Source organism: Dipodomys ordii, unplaced genomic scaffold (assembly GCF_000151885.1).
Source record: "Dipodomys ordii isolate 6190 unplaced genomic scaffold, Dord_2.0 Scaffold76, whole genome shotgun sequence".
NCBI classification, from domain to species: domain Eukaryota; kingdom Metazoa; phylum Chordata; class Mammalia; order Rodentia; family Heteromyidae; genus Dipodomys; species Dipodomys ordii.
In genome coordinates this window covers 2727913-2750481 of record NW_012267292.1, presented here as the reverse complement: position 1 = coordinate 2750481, position 22569 = coordinate 2727913, and the positions used below count along the sequence as shown (strand labels likewise).

General features: G+C 34.5%; 1 protein-coding gene across 1 annotated transcript in view; it reads right to left on the bottom strand.

The window, feature by feature from the left end:
- The window catches only part of Zpbp (zona pellucida binding protein), a 96764-nt gene that overhangs the window by 2384 nt on the left and 71811 nt on the right, over positions 1 to 22569 (bottom strand). The window contains 1 exon segment of the mRNA XM_013024382.1: positions 20476 to 20653. Coding sequence (XP_012879836.1) covers positions 20476 to 20653 — 178 coding nt within the window.

Below are 22569 nucleotides of genomic sequence, written 5' to 3'. Positions count from 1 at the left end.
AAATACAAGTAAAAGGAAATATATCCCTTGGGGATGGATTAGATTTCATATCCAAAGCTATCTATCTATTCAAGAAAATCAATATCAACATTTCAGTAACTTTTTTTGTAAATAGAAAAATGAATCCTAAAAGTGTGCTTAGAACCTGAATTTTCTTCCTTTCCTTCTTTTCCTTCCTTCCTTCCTTCCCTCCTTCCTCTCTTTCTTCCTCTTTCTTTCTTTTTCTTTCTTTTGCTTTCTTTCTTTCCTTCCTTCCTTCTTTCTTTTTTTTTTTTTGTTGTTGTTCTTGTTGTTTGGTACCAGTCCTAGGGCTAGAACTCAAGATCTGAGTGCTATCCTTGAGCTTTTATACTAAAAGCACTCCTACCACTTGAGCCACACAACTCTACTTCCAGTTTTTCTAGTAGTTAATTGTATATAAGAGTTTCACTGCTCTGGCTGGCTTCAAACAGCATTATCAGATCTGCCTCCTGAGTAGCTAGGACAACAGGTGTGGGGCAAGGGTACCTGACTCCTTAATGTTATTTATTTAACCAATTTCTAACATTTTTTAATGACTTAAGGGCCAAACAAGGCAGAATTCTGGTCAGTTGTTAAGAAAGGTACCTTGCTGAAAAAAAAAAAAAAAGATCACAGTGCTATCGAGTGATCCCAGTTACAGGATTTGAGAACTGAGGGGACCATCTTTGAATGCGTAGGATAGAACATGTACTCATTTGTTTTTATGTTTCTATCACAGTCCTGGGGATCAAACCCAGGGCCTTGAGCACACAAGACAAGTGCTCTGTCTCTGAGCAACACCCCAGCCCTTCCTCATTTACTTAAAATGGTCACTTCACACACCATGAGTGAAATTAGTTAAGACTTGAGGTAGCTGCTTGAGGTGAGAGCAAGTGAACTGGTAAGTCAGCGCAAGTCAGGGGACAAGAGTGAAACCTGTCTCTCATTTAGTAAATTTTAGCCAACTTGAAAATATATGGAATGCTACATGAATTTTTCTATCATTCTTGCACAGGGGTCATGCTAATCTTCTCTGTATCATTCTAATGTTAGCATATGTGCTGCCAAAGCATATTTTTAACATATGTTGAAAAGGAAGCGAAGCAGGCAGACAATTTAGGGTCTTTGTCTAGGTAATAAAACTAGGACCACTACTCAGCACATTGCCCACAAGACTCATCCCCACATAAGAGACAAAAATCCCAAGATGATCCACCTAGAGTGCCTTAAATTGCTGAAGATGATGCAGATAAAGTTCCTTGAGTCAGACCAGCTGGGACTAAGTTCAGAACCAGAAACAAAGCATTTGGCAGGCAAAGCTCTCTTTCCTGGTGTATACACACAGAAGGCTAGAACAACGACCATAGAGAAATCTTTGGCCCTATGGTGTTTGGCATGAGAATATTCAGTATCTAAAGGGCTTCTACACAATGTTCTGGACATGGGCAGAGACACATTTGTTACACTTGTCAATCAACCTGTCCATCAGTTTCTGACAAATGAAGGCTGGCTCATACCTATCCATGACTTTTACATCCCAGCAACAAAGCCTTCAATACTCAGGAGAGCCTTGCTCAAGCCTGACACTTTCTTACAGTATATCTCATTTTCTCTTTAATAAATTTGTCTATCATTTTAATTGTTTTATGTCTTGCTTGAATTCTTAACAAGACAAAAAGAATAAAGATAGGGCTGCATACACTCAATAAAATTAATGAGCTTCAAGCTGTATCACCTCTGATACCAGAAGGAAAAAATTTCATACTTTCTAATTATAAAACATAATACAAAGTTACAATGACCCAAACAGTATAGTGTTGGTATAAAGACAGTAAGACAGAAAAATGGACCAGAATTATTGAGTCAAATGATTTTAGTCAGGGTACCAAGGAAAGTACGTTTTTTCAATATATTGTATTGCAAAAACTAAATATTTACATGCAACTGAATGCAGTTATGATTCTTACATTATTTATAATAATCAATTTACAATGAATCAAAGACCTAAACCTAAGAAATAAGCCTACAAATTAATATTGAGAAGAAAAGACTGAAAAAAAACTCTCTATAAGACTGGAATTTGAAGTAATTTCTTTAATGTGACACAAAAAACACAGCAGCAACAATAAGTACAATTGATTCAATCTCAACTAATTTTTTTTGCATCTAAGGACACTGAATGTAATGGAAAGGCAAACCACAAAAACAGAGAAAGTTCTTGTAAATAGGATGTCTGATAAAGGGTTAATATCTAGAATATGACACCAAAAAATAGATAAAAAATATGAACAGATATTTCTCAAGAAAAGCAAATTCATACATAATTCATACATAATTGGTGCTTACCATTAGGGAAATGCAAATCTAAACTATAACTAGAGACCATTTCAAACACATTAGAATGGCAATCAAAGTAATGCAAAATAGCAAATGTTGGTGTGGATGTTGAGATATCTAGAAGTCTTGTGCTTGGCTAATGGTAATATAAAATGGTGTAGCACTGTGTAAAACAATATTAATAACTCCTCAACAAGTTTAAAATAGAATTAATGTATGATACATCAATTCTACTTTGGCTTTTTAGTGAAAAGAACTGAAAGTAGAATTTCAAAGAGATATCTACATACCTTGTGATGTTAATGTTTGTATCTCCCACCAAATTGCTATGTTGAAGCCCAGGCCCCCAGTGAGGCTGTATTTAGATAGTGCCTGAAAGACAGTGAACTTAAATGAGCTGAAAAGGGAAGGGACCTGATATGATGGATGATCATCATAGAAGAGGCCCCAAAAGACTGTTTAAACACACTTTTCTGTGTCTCTCCACCAAGCACCAAGGAAAAGCCATGTGAGGACATAATCAGAGATGGCTATCTGCAATGTTTAGGATAACCCTCACCAGAAAATGAATTAAGTGAAACTTTGCTTGCTCTTGTACTTCTAGCCATAAAAACGAGAAAAATAGATTTCTGTGCTTTCAACACAGAGAATTTTATTATAGTAGTCCAGTCTAATATAATGTATATTCAAAAGAACTGTAAAAGTAGGATTACCAGGGGTATTTGCACACTTGTATTTAATATTACTCAGAAGAGCCAAGAGATGGTAGCCACCCAGTATGTATAAAAAGATAATACACACACACACAAACACAAACACAGACAACATAATATTTATCCTTCAAAAGGAAGGGAACTCTCATATGTGCTATAAAAAGAATATTAAGAAAAATAGGTAATAAAAACAAAAATATTGGAGGATTCCATCTATGCATGGTGTTGGCAATGTCAAATTTAGCGGCAGAATACAACATGATGATCTACAGAGCATAAAGGGTATGAGGAATTTAGAATATTGAATTTCACTCTGGGAATCTAAAACAGATTTGGAGAGGGATGGTAGTAATAGTTTCACAACAGTGTCAATGTGGTTAACATAACTGAATTATTCATTTAAAATGCATATGCGATGTTGAGATTTTATATTATGTATGTTTGCCACAGGAAAATCAGATGCATAACATACTCATATTTAGAAAACATTTAGTTTCATGATACTAAGAATTGACATACATGTGGAAAAACAGGATTTTTCATATATATTGTTGTAAAAGTACTAACAAAACTGTGGAAAAGTCTGACCTTTATTTTATGACCCAGTATTAATACTAAAGGTATCCAACAACGGCTTAGGCAAAAAAGACCATTATCTCTCTAGGGAAAAACTTAAGGAGTAAGAAATAACTTCTACCAATAAGAAAATGGCTTCATGCCTTAAAATATTTATGGAATGGAAATATATACAGAAATTAAAATTTTATTTTAATAAGAAATATATGAATTAATCTTATAAATATGGTCCATAGTAATGTAAATCAGTTAAATTAACCTATTATTAGATATAGTCTCAGACTGATTTTTTAAATCTTATTTTATTGTAAAGATGCTGTACAGGGGGCTTTATAGTTAAATGAGTAAGGTGATGAGTACACTTCTTGAGCATTGTTATTCCCCTCCTTTGTTTTTCTCCTACTATCCGCTATTTAAAAATTGAGATGCATGCTATTACTGTAAAAGTATATTTTAACAAAACTAATCTATACATAAAGCCATAGACCACATCTGTAATCCTAACTACTTAGAATGCTGAGATCAGGAGGATTGCACTTGAAGATCAGCCCAGGCAAAAAAGTTCAGAAGACTACATATACTGAAGAAACTGGGTGTGACTGCATAGACCTGTTATTACAGCTATGGTATAAAGCACAAAATGGACAATCTAAGTCCCTCAAAATAACCACTGTAAGAAAGAGCTGGAGGCACTGCTCAGTTTTAGAACCTACCAAGTATGAGAACTAAGCTCAAGTCCCAGTACTGTCAAAAAAAATTACAGAAAAAGATCAACATTGATTTTATTTAATATAACTAGATCAACAAATTTAAAATTAATAGTGCTTTAATAAAAAATAAAGGTCACTTACCTGTTTCACAAATGAAGACATTTAATAATGATTTACTAATAGCCAAAGTTGAGCAAAACAAAAGAGAACCCTTTAATTGCTGTGCATTTCAGTACGTATATGACTATTTATATTAATTCAATTATTCCATTAATCAAATTAACTAAATTACACTATTTGATAGTGTAAAAATAAAATTTTGTAATTAAATATTAAATGTTTCTCATACTTGTAATGCAAGCAAAATCTTCTAAAAAAGAAATTGAGAAAGAAAGCAAGATGGAAGGAAGGAAGGAAGGAAGGAGAGAAATGGAGAAACTTAAATATGTGTTGGGTATCAGTAGTTCATATCTATAATCCTAGACACTCAGGAAACTTCTGAGATTCACAGTTTGATGCCAGTCAGGATAGAAAAAGCTCTAAGACTCTTATCTCCAATTAAGAGGCAAAAAATAATAACTGGAGGTGTAGTTTAAATGCCAGCTTTGTGCAAAACGAAGAGTGCCTAGGCTGTGAGTTGAAGCCCCAGTTCTGGAACATACACACACACGTACATGTGTGTGCATGCATGCACACACACGCACACGCACACACACACACACACACACACATCATCCAAAAACCAAACCAAAAAACAAAAACAGTAACAATAACGATAAAACCCCCACAACTTACATTATCACAGGAATTCAAAGTCAAACATATATTGAAATAATTCATTTGTGGATAATGATAAAATCTGAACAAAACAGAAGCTACTGGACTGCAAATAAGAAGTAGAAAAAGGACATTAAAGGTGTATTAATGCTAATTCTTTAAAGGAAAAGATTACTAGGTAAAATTATTGTCATATATTTCTCTAATTGGAAGATTCAGCTACATACATCACCATATAAACATGGCTAAGCCAAGGTATAATTGTCTGAAAAGATGGGAAAGCGATACAGAGAACTCAGCAATAAATGCCATCACATAGGGGGCTGTGATCATGACTTCCATGCTATATAGTGAGATCATGAGAACAAGTTAAAAAAAAGATATAATCTGAATGGAAGCAGGGTATAGAAAATGAAAAATTATGTACAAGAAGAATGATGCAAATAATTGGGGTTTTCTAATCAGAATCCATAGTAGTCAGAAGATAGTGAATCAGTATTTTTAAGGGATGAAAAAAAATATGCTGCCACCTTTCAATATTATAAACTCAGCAAAAGTATACTTCAAGAAATGAAGAATATCACTTATCAATACACAGAAGTCATCTTGAGAGACCTGAAAAAGAGAACATGTTACCATCTTCTTTATAAGAGTTGCTACAGAAATTCATTGACTTGAAATAAATGAGGAAAACTTTCATTTCTTTTTTTTTAATTTTTTTATTGTGAAAATACTGTACAGAGGAGTTACAATTACATGGGCAAGATAGTGAGTACATTTCTTATCAAGCATTGTAGCCTTCTCCTTTGTTTCCCCTTCCCATCCCTTCCCATCCTCCCCCTGCCCCCCTACCCAATCCTCCCCACTCATCCTCCCCCCCCCAAGTTGTAAAGTTCGTTTTCGACATAACAACTTGTACATCTCATTGTTGCAATGGGTCAACCTGTATCCCTATTTAAACGATTTGTTTTTCCCCGTCCCCTCCACAAATTATACCAACATTAAATACAGCGAAAGCAGGGGTTATACTGTGGGGAAGGGACATATAAGCAACAAAGACATAATCTTATAAATGTGTTAGAAACAATCGCATGAAAGAAAAAAAAACATCTGAATACATATCTTAGGGTTCATTTCCTGAACATCACTTTATCTGACCTTTTCTGGTTGACTCAGACATATACTAGATATTGCAAATAAGGGACACCATGGGACCTATGTTTCTTTGGGCCTGGCTTACTCCCCTATGGCCCAGAAATCCCAGTTTTGGGCATTTACCCAAATGTTTACAAACAAGACCACACTAAAGCTACCAGCACGAGTATGTTTATTGTAGCACTATTTACTATAGCTAAGATATGGAACCAACCCAGATATCCCTCAGTAGATGAATGGATCAAGAAAATGTGGTATATATACACAATGGAATTCTATGTCTCCATCAGGAAGAATGACATTGCCCCATTTGTTAGGAAATGGAAAGACTTGGGAAACTTTCATTTCTAAAAACAAATGAAAGAAGGCCATCAAAAATGAAAAAAGTCTTTAGCCTACTTATTTATTTGGCAGTTGTTTCTTTGAAGATTTGTTGTTGGGGGATTTAATTTTTTAAGTTCCAGGTATATTTTAGATATGAGACCCTTGTCCATTGTATGGCTAGTGAAGATCTTCTCCCAATCTGTGGGCTTTCTATTGATCTTGCTAGCTATGTCCTTTGCCATGCAGAAGCTCTGCAATTTTATGCAATCCCATTTTTCCAACCTTTCTTTGATTTGTTGTGTTTCTGGGTCTCTATTAAGAAAATTTCGGCCTGTGCCAAGGAGACCTAGGGTTTCTCCTATTCCATCCTGTAATGTTTTCAGAGTGTCTGCTTTGACTCCAAGGTCTTTGATCCATTTGTAGTTGATTCTGGTGCAGGGTGATATATAAGGATCTAGCTTTAGAAGTTAATCAATTTTGCCAGCACCATTTACTGAAGAGGCTGTCTTTCTTCCATTCTATTTTTTTCTTTTTAGCTCCCTTATCGAAGATTAGATGGCTTATAGGTCTGTGGGTTTGTTTCTGAGTTTTCAATTCTATTCCATTGGTCCTGAGGTCTGTTATTGTGCCAGTACCAAGCTGTTTTGTAGTAGAGTTTGAAATTTGTTATTGATATTCCTCCAGCACTGTTCTTTCTGATAAGGATCGTTTTTGCTATCCAGGGTCTTTTATTGTTACATATGAATTTCTGGATTGCCTCTTCTATTTCCTTGAAGAATGAGGTTGGAATATTGATAGGAATCACATTGAATTTGTAATAGTCTTGGGAAGTACTGCCATTTTCATGATGTTGATCTTTGCAATCCAAGAGCATGGGAGTTTTTTCCACTTTCTAAGTTCTGTTTTGATTTCCTTTTTCAGGTTTTTAAAGTTTTCATCATAGAGGTCCTTCACTTCTTTGGTAAATTCCTAGGTATTTTATTTTTTGTGGGGCTATTACGAATGGAGTTGCTTTCCTGATTTCAGCCACACAGATGCTGAAGGGGATGTGGACAGAGGGAATCTTACTGCATTGTTGGTGGGAATGTAAACTTGTTCAACCATTTAAGAAAGCAGTATGGAGGTTCCTCAAAAGACTCCACATAGAGCTATTTTGAAAAACAAAGTTTACAACTTTGGTGGGGGGAGCAAGGAGGGTAGGGATAGTAAGGGGAAACAAAGGAGGAGGCAACAATGCTTGATAAGAAATGTACTCACTAGGGCTGGGAAGGTGGCTCAGTGATAAAGCACTTGCCTTGCATGCAAGGATTCGATTCCTCAGCACCACATAAGCAGAAAAAAAAAGCCGGAAGTGATGCTGTGGCTCAAGTGGTAGAGTGCTATCCTTGAGCTGAAGAGCTGAGGATCAGCACCCAGGCCCAGAGTTCAGGCCCCATGACCGGACCCCCCCTCCCAAAGAAAAAGAAAGAAATGTACTATGTTATTCCCTTGCTCATGTAATTATAACCCATCTGTACAGTATTAATAATAATCATAATCATAAATAAAATGGAGAGGAAGGGTGGGGTTGGAAGGGATGGGGGAGAGCATTGAAAAAGGTGACATCAATCATTATGCATTATATTCATAAACTGATTTATCTGAAAATATTAAAATATAACAAAAAAAGTTAAAAAAAAAAGCTAAAAATAACCAAAGGGACTGGGAAGTGTCCAAAGTGGTAGAACACTGACTTGCCTGACAAGTTTCAGGTCCTCAACAACAGCAAAAAGAAAAGAACAAAACAACATCAAAAGACAACAAAAGACTGGAAGACAAATTAAATAGAATAAAACAAAAAGATATACATACTTTAAAAATTAATTTCATAAAAGAATCAGGAATATACTGCTTAAAATTGATATATATAAAGGTCGAAGTAAGCAGATTAGAAAAAAAGCTTCTAAAATAGTAAGGATAAGACTAGCTACACTAATTGAAGAATGCAATATTGAAGCAAAAGAGTAATTTGGAAGTATGAAGGGGCATTTTATAATGACAAAATAAGCAATATTAGGAAATAAAGAGCAAACAGCATAGAGTAAACAACCAAATTAATAGAAGCAAAAAAAGATAGAACTGAATGGGTCAATGTGAAAGTTCTATAAACAAGAAATAAAAAAAAGTTGAATCAACTATCCCATTTCATGTACATTTATTTGTTAAAAAGTTACAAAATACTCATTTTTAAGTCAGCAAGGGCACTTTCACTAGCAAAAGCTACATGGCGAGACATTTAAACCACTTGGATTAACTAAAGTGACATAGGATTATATAAAAGCCAAGAACAGTAAGATTTTGGTAGGGAATCTCTAGTTTGAAGTTAATTTATTTTTTAGTACTGACATGATGCCATAGTGAAGAATTCCCTCTCTAACCTCATATGGCAGGTCAAAAACAAAATTCAGAGATCTAAAACAATGTATAAAATCATCTTCTGAACATGTATATAAGATGCATATGATACACTATAAACATTTATGTATGTAGACTTCAATCCTACTCCCAGATACCTCATAGTAATTATATAAATATTCCAGAGTACAGAAATAAATCCCAAATCCAAAACATTTCTGCTCCCAAGGTTTTCAGGTATTCCATTTGTATTTAGAAAAACATACAATATATAAGCTATTTTGAATTTAAGTACAAGAGAAATAATTATTTATTAAAATAAATCTAATTAAATTAATCTAAAATAGCAATTAAATGAAGTTTTAATATGCACATAGCTTTTACTTAAGCAAAAGAAATATCTAAAAGTCAATGCCTTTATAGAAAAACTCTACCAAAAAATAAAATAAAATAATCCATTTTCCTAAATTACATGAATTTATTAGAGCAGTAGCAAGAGACAAGGCTAATAAACAAACCCAAACAAATTTCTAAATAATGGCAAATATAATAGCGACCTTCAAAGTAAAATAATTAGATGAGTCTAATAACCACATAGAAGAGTTCTAGATAAAAATAATAATAGTAATAGAAAAGAAATGGGGCCTGGAAATCAGTAGCCCGTGATTTTTTTTATTTTAAATGTTTAAATAAAAGATTACAAATTTACCTCTCCTATCAAAACAAAAACAAAAACAGCAAAGCTGTGTACCAGCCTGCAATCTTAGCTATTTAGGAGATGGAGATCAAGGAGATTCGAGCTCAGCTCTGGCATATAAGATTACAAAACTTGAACTCAATTAATGTATGAGCACTTGGCATGTATGTACCTGTCATCCCAAGGTACATACATGGAAAGGCACAGTGGCTGGGCACAATGGCATGTACCTGTCATTTCAGCAGCACAAGAAAAGTCAAATAGGAAGATTACACAGTCTAGGATGACCTGGGCATAATGCAAGTTCCTATCTTGAAAGTAAAAGTAACCAAATTAACCAACACAAAAGGACTCCGAAAGTGGTTCAAGTGGTAAGATACCTGCTTAGTAATCCTAGTATTGTACTACCCTCCCCTCAGAAGTGAGAAGTATAAACCACTGGAAAAATGAAATACCACTATATACACTATATACCCTCTATGTGTGTTGATATACACTAATGCTTATATCATTTTAATATAGCAAAATGATCACAATTCCACAAATACCACATTGATCTGTAAATTTAACACACTTGCTGTCAGAATTCCAAAAACATTATGCAAATTCATTAAGCCAACTTAATCTTAGTCTAAAAACACTATAAAAACACAATATTCCTTATGAAAAGATGTAAATATTAACAAACTAAATCAAATAATAAACTGGAAGAATCATTACCAGGCAGGATTTATCCCAGTAATAATACAAGGCTGGTATAGGGAAAATTCAATTCAATTTTTGTTTTTTGTCGGTCATGGGGCCTGAACTCTGTGCCTGGGCACTTTCCCTCAGCTCTTCAGCAGAACGCTAGGGCTTTACCACTTGAGCCACAGTGCCACGTCTGTTTTTTTCTGCTTATGTGGTGCTGAAGAATCAAACCCAGTGCCTCATGTATGCATGGCAAGCACTCTACCACTAAACCACCTTCCCAGCCCCAGATTTAAATTTTTAAAAATTTAATTATGTAATTATTTTAAAGCACTGGGCAAAATTAACTACTCCTGATAAAGCCTTCAAAAAACAAAAAATAGTGAGAAACTGTTAAACAGAAAAAGAATATCTAAATAATGATGACTTATGATTTGATGTAATATGGTAAGTTTATATTTAACTGTATATATAAATAAAAGCCAAATTATTTACTAACGTGACTATGTTATCTCATGTCAGTAATTTAAAAAATTCTAATTGCTTCAAATCTTTCCAAAAGCATGCTAGGTTTAAGCTTTTTAATTTTGATCTCATTGTCATCTTCATTTTTTATACTAATTAAATAATATCTGAGCATTTTCCGAAGTGCCTCATGTCTATCCTTTTCTATTAGACTGTCAGTTTGAATATCTTTCCTATTTTTTTGGGGGGGGGTCGGTTGTGGGGCTTGAACTCTGGGCCTGGGCGTTGTCCCTCAGCTCTTCAGCTCAAGGCCAGCGCTCTACCTCTTGAGCTACAGCGCCACTTCCGGTTTTCTGGTGGTTTATTGGAGATAGGAGTCTCATGGTCTCTCCTGCCCGGGCTGGCTTTGAACCGCGATCCTCAGATCTCAGCCTCCTGAGTAGCTAGGATTACAGGCGTGAGCCACCAGCACCCGGCTTATCTTTCCTATTTTTAAATGAACTATTTATCATATAATTATTGTCTGGTAAGTTCTCAATATACTATGCACAGAGTATCTTTGTGGTACATGTACATTGATTATTTTCTTCCATTGTTATTTGCTTTTTTTGTTTCAAAGAATATGTTGGAGAAGTTCATCTATTGTATTTGGTATTTGTTTGGTAATTCACAAATTTGTGTTATAGGTAAACCTTTTCTACTCTTAAGATCAGTAAAATTTTCACCTTTATTTTTGGATTGTACAATTTATAACCAATTTTGAGTTCATTTTTCTACATGATGTTAAATAAAAGTTGATGATCATTTTTACCATAGTGATAATACTATACTGATGATAATACTATACTGAGTGCTATTTAATGAACAAATTCCTCTTTGTGCATTAAACACCATAATACTTTTCAAGCAATTCAAGTGACTACATGTGTGTAATTCTGCTACATTCACCTTGTATGTCTATCATTTCACTAAAATGTAACTGCCTTGACCATTATAACTTTATAATAACTACTTTAATCACATAGAGGTATTCTTCCAACATTATTTTTTTGATAACTAGAACTTTTGTATCTTATTTTAATTTTTATTTATTTTTAAATTTTACTTTATTGTAAAGATGCTGTACAGAGGGGTTACAGTTACATGAGTAGGATGAGTAGATTTTTTTGTTGAACATTGTTCCTCCCCTCCTTTGTTTTTCTCCTACTATCCCTTACCATATTATTTTTAAAATTGATTTGACTACTCTCTCTCCTTTGAATTACTTTGTGAATTAGCATGCAAATATATATGAACAAGTCTAATATAACTCGATTTCATTGAATTTAGAGACAAATTAATGATAATTGTCATCTCAAATATATTTAGTCCTTCCAAGCACTGAAGGTGGTAATCCTTAGTTGTACCAATTCCTTTAAATTTACTACTAGGACCTTATACAGTTCTCACCTTCCTTTCTAAGGCTTATCAAAATTATACTGTATTTTTCTCTACAATAGAACTGATTTTCCATTTATCTTTAACTCATTAAAAAATATTAACCTGGATCCTATGACACTGCTTATCATTAATTCATAGTTATTTTGTAAGCAACTCATTTTTATATAAATAATAATTTGCAAACATTTAATTCACTTCTGTTGTGCATGTCTTTTATTTCCTTATAGCACTGACAAGTCTATAAGACCGTAAAGAAAAATCAATAAAACTAAACATGGACAAAGAAAAACAAAAGGTCCTCGAATAACAAAACAAAATAAAGCCCAAATTCCCCCAAACTGACCAGATATTAGTTAGCCTAAGAAAAAATGACTTAAAAAATGAGGGAAGATTCTAATGACTGAATTCACAATTTACCTGTAAGTGATGACATTACTATTTGATTTTGTTCAAAAAGATGGAGGAATAAAAAGAATATATTATACTATTGATTTTGCACAAAAAGATGAAGGAGTAATAATATTTAAAAAGTTTTATAACCCAAGCTGGGTGCTGGTGGCTCACGACCAGTAATACTAGCAACTCAGGAGGCTGAGATCTGAAGACTGTAGTTCAACCAATCTGGGCAAGAAAGTCCAAGAGACTCTTATCTCCAATAAACTACTTAAAAAACTGGAAGTAGAGTTGTGGCTGAAGTGGTAGAGCTGTAGGCTTAAGCAAAATTAAAAATAAAAAAATTCAGGGACAACACCCAGGCCCTGAGACAGGGCAGAAGGGAGGGAGAGAGGGAGGGAGGGAAGGAAGGAAGGAAGGAAGGAAGGAAGGAAGGAAGGAAGGAAGGAAGGAAGGAAGGAAGGAAAAAGGGGATAGGGAGGGAGGGGATAGGGAGGGAGGGGATAGGGAAAAGGGAAGGGAAGGGAAAGGGGAAGGGAGGGGAAAGGGGAAGGGAGAGGGAAGGGAAGGGAAGGGAAGGGAGGGGAAAGGGGAAGGGAGAGGGAAGGGAAGGGAAGGGAAGGGAAGGGAAGGGGCCCAAATGAAATTTCTAAAACACAAAATCCAAAAATAGCTCATGATGAAATAAAAATTTGAACTGACCTGGTATCAAATACCAGCCAAATGGTTTCACTAGCAAATTCCACCACACTTCCATAGAAGTAATAAACATCTTAAAAACTCATTCAAGTCAGAAGAAAGGAGAACATTCTCAAATTCAAAATGAGGCCAAATTCGTGACAATGAAGTCAGGAAAATATACCTTTATAAGACAACTATAAACCAATAACCATTATTTGTACTGATATAAAATTCTTCAATGAAATATTAGCAAATCAAATTCACCAACATATTAAATTGCATACAACATAGTTTCATTGGCAGGATAGTTTGACATACCAAAAAAATGTATTTATCACATTAACAGAATATAACAAAAGCCAAAATAGTTAGAAAAAAATGATGCAGACAAACTATCTTTCCAATGTTAAAACCCTTTTTTGATAAAAATGTCTAAGAACTGAATAGAAAAATAACTACTCCCACAGTTAGGGCCTTAAATGAAAAGCTCAGAGGTAACACCATACTGAGCCATAAAAGAATGAAACCTTTTCTCCTTAGATCAGGAACAAGACATAGGAAATACTTTGCCACTAATATGCAATTGTGATTATTAGAAATTCTTGCCAGAGCAACCTGGCTAAAAAAAATATTATCCAACAATAACAAAAAAGTACAACTATCTGTGAACAGATGGCATGAGTTTCATGTAAAAAATCTTCAAAATTCTTTCCGCTTGCTTGTTGGTAGTACTGGTGATTGAACTCAGGCCTCTTCCTTGTTTGTCTGATAGTCTACCACTTGAGCCACACTTCCAGCACTGACTTTTGGTTGCTATTTTGGAGCTAGAGTCTAACCAAGTTTACTTCCCAAGCTGGCCTCAAACCTCAATCCTCCTAAGTAGCTAATGAACCCTTTTCATCCAGCTGCAAAATACACATATATTTTTTAACTTCTTAGATCTAGTAAGCTCAGCAATGTTGTGGCATATAAAATTAATGTGTAAAATACTTGCATTTGTATATATTAGTAGTAAATATCAAATGTAAAATTAAGAAAAAATTCCATTCATAATACCATCCAAAAAAAGGAAAAATTAAAAAAAAACTGAATACACTTACCATCCTGCTGACAGAAAATAAAATACATAAATAAGGGAAAAGCTGAGTCATATCCATGGGCTAAAATAATTTGTTTGTTTTGTGGGGGGCAGTACAGGGGTTTGACATAAGGGCTTTGCTGCCCAAGGCTAGTGCTATAGCACTTGGGTCATAGCACTACATCTAGCTTTTTGATGGTTATTCAGAGATAATTGATGGATTTTCCTGCCCAGACTGATTTTAAACTGCAATCCTCAGAACTCAGCCTCCTGAATAGCTTGGATTATAAGCATGAGCCTCTGGTGCCCAACCAGAAGAGATATTTAAAAAATAACGATGCTACCCAAGGCAATCTACAGCTTTAATATGATCTTATAAAAAATACCACAGGAACTAACATAGTATGGTAGTAGCATACAGACACAGAGACCACTAGAACAGAACAGAAGGCCCAGAAACAAACCCTTACAAATACTGTTACTGATTTTCAACATGGGTAAATGCTAACATTTTTAACAAATTTTGCTCAGAAAACTGGATGTTTACATGCAAATAAACTAAGGTAGATCCTTAGATTGCATCATATACAGAAATTATCTCAAAATAATTAATAGATCTAAGATAACAGCTAATGCTTTTACAAATTAGAAAACATTTAGATAGAGTTTTGTGACACTGGATTTTGCAAAGACTTTTGGATAAGACACCAACAACATAGGCAATACAAGAAAAGAATAACTTGGAACTCAATCAAATTTACAATTTTGTGAATCTTAGAATAGTACGAAAAGAATAAAACCACGCTGGGCACTGGTGGGTCATGCCTGTAATATTCAGGAGGCTAAGATCTGAGGATCACGGTTCAAAGCCAACCCAGACATGGAGACTCTTATCACCAATTAATGAACAAAAATCAGGAAGGGAGCCCTGTCTCAAGTGACAGACCACTAACCTTGAGCACAAAAGTTTGGGCATAGTACCCAAGGACCAGCAGCAATTAAAAAAAAAAGAGTAAAACCCAAGAAAATAAAAAAACTCATATCCCCCAAATCCACAGGCCGGACTGTGTCAGAGGCTCACAGATCAGGATGACTATGTTTTGAAGACAACCCACACAAGAAGTTAAGAGAAACCAAATCTAAACTTTAAAAAGCTGGGGGATGATGTGCCATCTTATCTATGCAGAAATCCTAAGTAGGAAGACTGTGGTCATGGCTGGCCTTTGCAAAAACATCTGAGACCTTACGTGGAAAATTACTAAAAGCAAAAATGGGGTTAGAGGTATAGCTTAAGAGGTGGAAAGCCTTCTTAGCAATCATGAAACTCTGCTTTAGGACTGCCAAAAGAACTAATGAAAACCCCACCTAAGGGGAGAAAATGATATTTGATTGGGTTTTCAAATTTAGAATGTATACAGAACTTCTAAAACTCAAAAATTATCATATTAAAACTGGGCAAAAGACTTGAAATGTCTCTAAAGAAGATACACAAATGGCTAATAAACATATATAACAAAGATGTTATACATTAGTCATTATGAAAATAAAAGCTAAGCCACAATGAGGTATCACTTATTTTATATTCATAGATATTAAGAACAAATACTAACCATGTTGATGAGTATACAGAGAAATCAGAACTGCTGTGCCTTAGTGGCACTAAGATAAAACACAGTTTCTATAGTAAACAGCTTGGTTACATACAGAATTATCACATGATCCCATTAACTCCACTCTTAAGTATAAGTGCAAGGATGTGAAAAGGGCTCAGAAAGATATCTTAACACCAGGTTTCATAGCAACACCATTCACAATAGCCAAAACATGGACACAACTAAATGTGCCTCAGTAGAACCAACAGAACTTGTTGAATATACATGAGCTAAACACACAGGATAAATATTGTATGGTTTCATTTATATGAGTAACCTAGAATAGAAAAATTGATAGAAAGGAATCTGAATAATTATTAGGAGCCAAGGACATCGAAAATGGAGAGTTACTGTTTAACTGACAAAGAATTTGTAAAGAATAAGAAAAAGGTTTTAAATAGGTAACAGCGATGGTTGATTCAAAACCATTCAATTTATACATTAAAATTCAATTAGTTAAAATGACATGTTTAATACTATGTTTAGTGATATGTTTAATAATAATAACATGTACATAATATCAAAAAAGCATTGTTCCTTGGAGATATGGCAGATATGGCCAGAATTACTATGAAACAGATCTAACAGGATCACATGGTCCTCTAAAATTAAAGTGTTCAAAATGTGGCATCTGTATTAATTTTGAATTATTATTCTGCTATTGAATTTTTGTGTTCTTTATATATTTGGATATAATTTGCCTGTCAGAATAATATCTGGCTAAGATTTTCTCGCTTTCTTAGTCAATCTGTATAGTGGGGCATAATTGCCTTTCATCTCTTTCACTCTTGCTTCACAAATACTTCTGTCATTTCTAACTACCCAAAGAATTCCCTGTACTATTCCTTTTAGTGTATGCCTATGACAACTTATGTTATGTTTAGAGGTGTTTATATTTTGCCATCACTCTTGTCAGCTATTACCACTAGGTATAGTATTCTAAGTTGACAACTGTTGATTTTAGCACATCAATATGATGTCCCATGGCCTGCATACAATGGCTACTATCATTTATTTACTTCCACAGGTTCCTTCTATCCAGGAGCAATGTTCTTGGAATCCTTAAGACCTGATACCTGTCTTCCAAAGAACAAGTAGTTTTGAATTAAGGAGACTGGGTCTCAGTAACACACCTGGCCATCCTGGTGCCTTGCTGTATAGAGGGGCATTCTACCCAGCTCTAAAAAGCTTAAAGATGAAACAAGCTATGCTTTGAATTTCAGATGTTTATTCTAGGAGAGTTAGGAGAGCTCTGCTTCAGAGAATATACAGATATTATGCTGTTTAGCCTCAAGAAAGTTTTACTTGTACCTGAATTTCCTCTATATGGTCTGCTTCTGTTGGAATTGGGTCTCTACCCCAAACAGGTGGTTTTTGTCTTTAAAAGCTTTGTATGAGTTCTGTGTTTTTTGTCTTTAAAAGCTTTGTACAGAGGCTGGGAAGGTAACTCAGTGGTAGAGTGCTTACTGAGGCTGGGAAGGTAGCTCAGTGGTAGAGTGCTTGCCTTGCATGCATGAGGCCCTGAGTATGAATCCTCAGCACCACATAAGCAGAAAAATCTGGAAGTATGGTGCCATAGCTCAAGTGATAGAGCTCTAGCCTTGAGCTGAAGAGCTGAGGGACAGCGCCCAGGCCCAAGTTCAGGCCCCAAAACCAACCAAAAAAAAAAAAAAAAGCCTTGTACAAGTTGTATGTGGGGCTGCAGGCCTTTGAGACTAGAGTCCACCTACAGTCACCAGCTTTCTAATAAAGACTCCCAATTTGACCTCTCAAAATGTGGCTTCTCTGTTTCTCACCAATCAAGTTCCCATACAAAAGTTTTCATATGTTCACTGACTCCTTTGGTGAATACTTGCTTTAAGCTACTCTATCACAGCTAAAACCTTTTTTTAAAATGTAAGATTTTGACCCAGGAAGTCTATATTTTATTGCTAATTCTTTAAAATATTTATGGTATTTCATTAAATTTCAGTAAGGTATGTTGTTCCCATTAGAAGGTCTGCTTTGTGTAAACCAAGAATATTTTTAATTCTATTTTTATTATCTTTAAGTAGTTATACAAAGAAGTTACCATTCAACAAATCATTTTATAAATGCAATGTATCTTGATCATTCTCCCCCATAGCTCTCAACCTAATCCTTTCCCTTAATTTTCTTAGTTTCATAGGGTATCCACTGAATATTATGACTATATTCTCCCACCAATCTTTTGATCTTCCTCATACCACTCTAGTCCAGTTTCCTGGTATTCATTTTGGTGGACTGTGAGTTAATTTATATCTTTTGAAAGAATATTTTTTGAATATATTCTATTACCAATTCAGAGAAAACCTATTCTTTGACCATAACTTTTTACTTAATCTAAATTTCTAAGAAACATAATTCTTAAAATTAAGAATACAGAGCTTTGTGGATCTGAAGAAATAAGTTTTCTTTCTCAGTGATAAAAGAACTCTGTAAGCTTAAGTACATGAAGTAAAAGAATACCATGAAAACTTTTTTGTTGTTGTTTCTGATCTTTTGACTTAAAATTACATCAAGGGCTCCTCAAGGTTGAACATATGAACAAGATAAATTTTTAGAGTCTAAAAATATTTTAAAACAAATTTATCTACTTAACAATTCACATTTATTATACAACAAAAGTATAGGATATATTACTAATACCATCTCAGGATAAATACGTATGTTAATTAAATGTGATACTATTTGTAATCCTCACCGGTCCAAAACTACTATTTCACTTGAAAAAGTTATACTTAAAAATTTTTAGTTTGTCTTTATTGAATACAAATATAAATGCATATAGACTGTATTTTATTTCTATTTCTAGGATTTCTTCATCTTTATCAGTATTCTAGAGTGATATGTGATAGTCTTCCATCATCAAAAGCATTACAAAATTGGTGTCTATAAGTGTTTTATTTGTTAAATTTATACTCTATTTCCTAAGGAAACCTTTTCAGTGTATTTTCCCAAATTTCATATAACAAAAACAAGAAAAATTACAAAGCAAAACCTAACCAAATTAGAATATAAAGAATACTTAGTATTCAATTAATTTATAGGCTTTTAATCTAGTTTAATAGAACAAAGGAAAATTAATCAGAGAAGGCTGAGTGAAAATGGTATTTAGTGTCAATTATGCTGAAAATATATTTTTTTTTTGTCAGTCATGGGGCTTGAACTCTGGGCTTGAGAGCTATCCCTCAGCTCTTCAGCTCAAGGCCAGAGCTCTACCATTTGAGCCACAGCGCCACTTCCGTTTTTCTAGAGGTTTATTGGAAATAAGAGTCTCACGGACTTTCCTGTCAGGGCTGGCTTTGAACCTTCATTCTCATAGGAAGGTTATGCCCCTCGCTGTGCCTCAAGAAGCAGTCCTAGCCTGTTGAAGATTGAGTCTAGCATTTTCCTTTCTCCTTCATTTCTTTAACAACCTCTATGGAAGTAATGCCTCTCTAACAAAGCTGGAAGATAAATGTATGACAGAGTGGTTCAGATCCTGCAGTGCTATGCCCAAGTCAGCAGGGGAAAAAACCCAAAACAAACAAACAAAAAACCTGCAACAAAATAATTCAAGTTCTTACTTCAAAACAAAACAAAAGGCCGGGTGCTGGTGGCTCACGCCTGTCATCCTAGCTACTCAGGAGGCTGAGATCTGAGGATTGCAGTTCAAAGCCAGCTCAGGCAGGAAAGTCTGTGAGACTCTTATCTCCAATAAACCACCAGAAAACCTGAAGTGGTACTGTGGCTAGTGGTAGAGTGCTTGCCTTGAGCTGAAGAGCTGAAGGACAGGGCCCAAGCCCAGAGTTCAAGCTCTACAACCAACCAAAAAAAAAAAAAATCATAGAGAGAGCCAAACTTACCAATAACAGTTTCTAAAGGTATTTTATTTGTCTTGACTTAGGGTAAATAAATCAAGTGCCTTCTATCTATAGCTGTGTTTATTCCCTAACAATTGCCTAACAACCACCTTTGCCATAAAGTTAATACTAAGAACAAAATGAAGTCAGCTTTTATTTTTTTTTTATAATTCTCTTTTGTATGGTTGTGTTTGAACTCAGGGCCTGAAGCTATCCCTTAGCATTTTCTACTCAAGGCTACTGCTTGCTCTACCAACTAAGTCACAACTCTACTTACAGCTTTCTGCTGTGAACTTTCCTGCTTGGGCAGCTTCAAACCACGATCCTCAGATCTCTGCCTCCTGAGTAACCAGGATTACATGCCTGAGCCACTAGCCCCTGACCAGTTTTATTTTTGTACATACTTAGCCTACAGTCTTTTAAAACACACAACTTCAAGTAAACTAAATAATGTATGTATTCACTTAGGCACAGTGGAAATGTGCGAATTTTCATCCATACAAAACATGAGAGCACAATTCATTACATACCACAGCACTCAGGACATTTTGGATGCTTCAGGACATTCATTCCATATCCCGGAAAGCAGCGATTGATCCAAACCATTTGGAGAGTACCTTCAATATAGTATATTTCAGGCAATGGTTCTGAACGTCTGCCAATAGCTTCTACTTGCTGATTAAAAAATCTTTCTATGAGAGTTTTAGCCTAAAATAAAAAAAGTTTATTAACTACAAATAAGTATAAATTTAGAATAATAAGGTAGAATCATTATAAAACAAAGTTTCTAAGTTTCTTGGTCTTATTTCAAAGAATATAAATACCATGTAAAAACAAAAAAGATGTCATTTCTATACATAAAGTATTTCCAAATGTACCTCTATATAGAAGAGAAAGACATATTCTGAATATATAACAAATTGTTTTGATCATTTCAAATTTTGATAATATACAGATAGACAACTGAGAAAAATTAAGATAGCTCCTTGAATTTAAATGCAATAGAGTACTGTTAAGTACTGGTAAATCTTTCAAAGAATTATTTTTCCTTTAAATGTGCAGATATTGGGACAGGAGAGAGATAACTCCCTCAAAGTTGCTAGACCCTTCCCCAGGCTCAGATGTCTTGACCAACATACTGTCAGCAACATAGGTGGACCACTCCCATGTCTGGACTCAAAGTACAACTCTGGCCTATGATCAACTGGCTATTTTTAAATAAAAGCCTTATAGTTACACCAATCTGAATTATAGACAGTTCAACAAACAGCCAGATTCAACTACCAGATAATGGAATATCAACTATAAAAATGATATGTTTAAAATATATAGATATGAAATGAAATAAGAACATGAAACACAGACAGCATATCTGAAAGTTAGCCTATGTGAACTACAAAGAGTAAATGGAATAAAATTAAAAGTTCAAAAGAGAACTGAGCTAGAAAAATAAAATGTAATAAATATATGAAGAAATCATTCACAATGTAAAACATAAAAAGGAAAAAAACCTATAAGATTGAACAATAAACACAGAAAAATCAATAAGAAAATGAAAAATACAGTGAACTGAAATCCCAGAAAGGCAAAAGGGAAACAATACTTTCAAAAGGATTCTGGCTAAAAATATTTTTGAACTGATGAACGCTATTAACTCCAGAAATAGGTGGCAAAATAAATTCTGAATGAATAAAAATAGCAGAAAAAAGAATATTTATATGTTAGAAGGAAAGAAAAGTGAGAAGTAGATAAAATGTCACTGGCCTTCTGAAATAATTTTAACTAGAAAAATATAAACAACAAAATATAAAAACAAACATAAAAGCAATTCATTAGAGCTAAATGTCATGAAGGCTCAGAAATAATTTCAAATATACATACATGTTAAAACTTAAAGCAAAACCACTTTAAAACAAGCCACAAAGAAAAAAATGAATTAAAAAAAAAACTGATCAAAGTCAGGTACAGGTGGCTCACATCTGTAATCCTAGCTACACAGGAAGCTAAGATCTGAGGATCAAGGTTCAAAGACAGCCCAGGCAGGAAAGTCTTCATACCCCCAATAAATCACTAAAAAGCTTAAGTGAAGCTGTGGCTCAGTTGATAGAGTGCTAGCCTTGAGCAAAAAAGCTCAGGGAGAGCTCCCAGACCTGAAGTTTAGGCCCCAGAACAAGGACCACCAATAGTGACAACAACAACAAAATCCTGGTAAGTTTAAATTTTTAAATATGTTTTTATTGTAAAAATACTGTACAGAGGGGTTAGTTACATGAGTAAGATAATGAGTATATTTCCTATCAAGCATTGTTATCTCCTTTTTCCCCTACCACTCTTTCCCTCCCCAAGTCCCCAACTCCTCCCCCTGTCCCCAACTCCTCCCCCGCCCAGTTGTAAAGTTTGTTTTCAACATAGTGTCTTATACATCACATTGTTATTTCCCTTCCCCTCCCTAAATCAGAAAAATGTATATACAAGATTCAGGCACCTACATCAAATACAATGAAAATAGGGGCTATACTGTGGGGGAAGAACATACAAGAGAAACAAAAAAAATCACATAGTACATTTTGAATACGTAACGTATTCAAAATGTACTATGTGATTTTTTTTACGTACTCAAAATG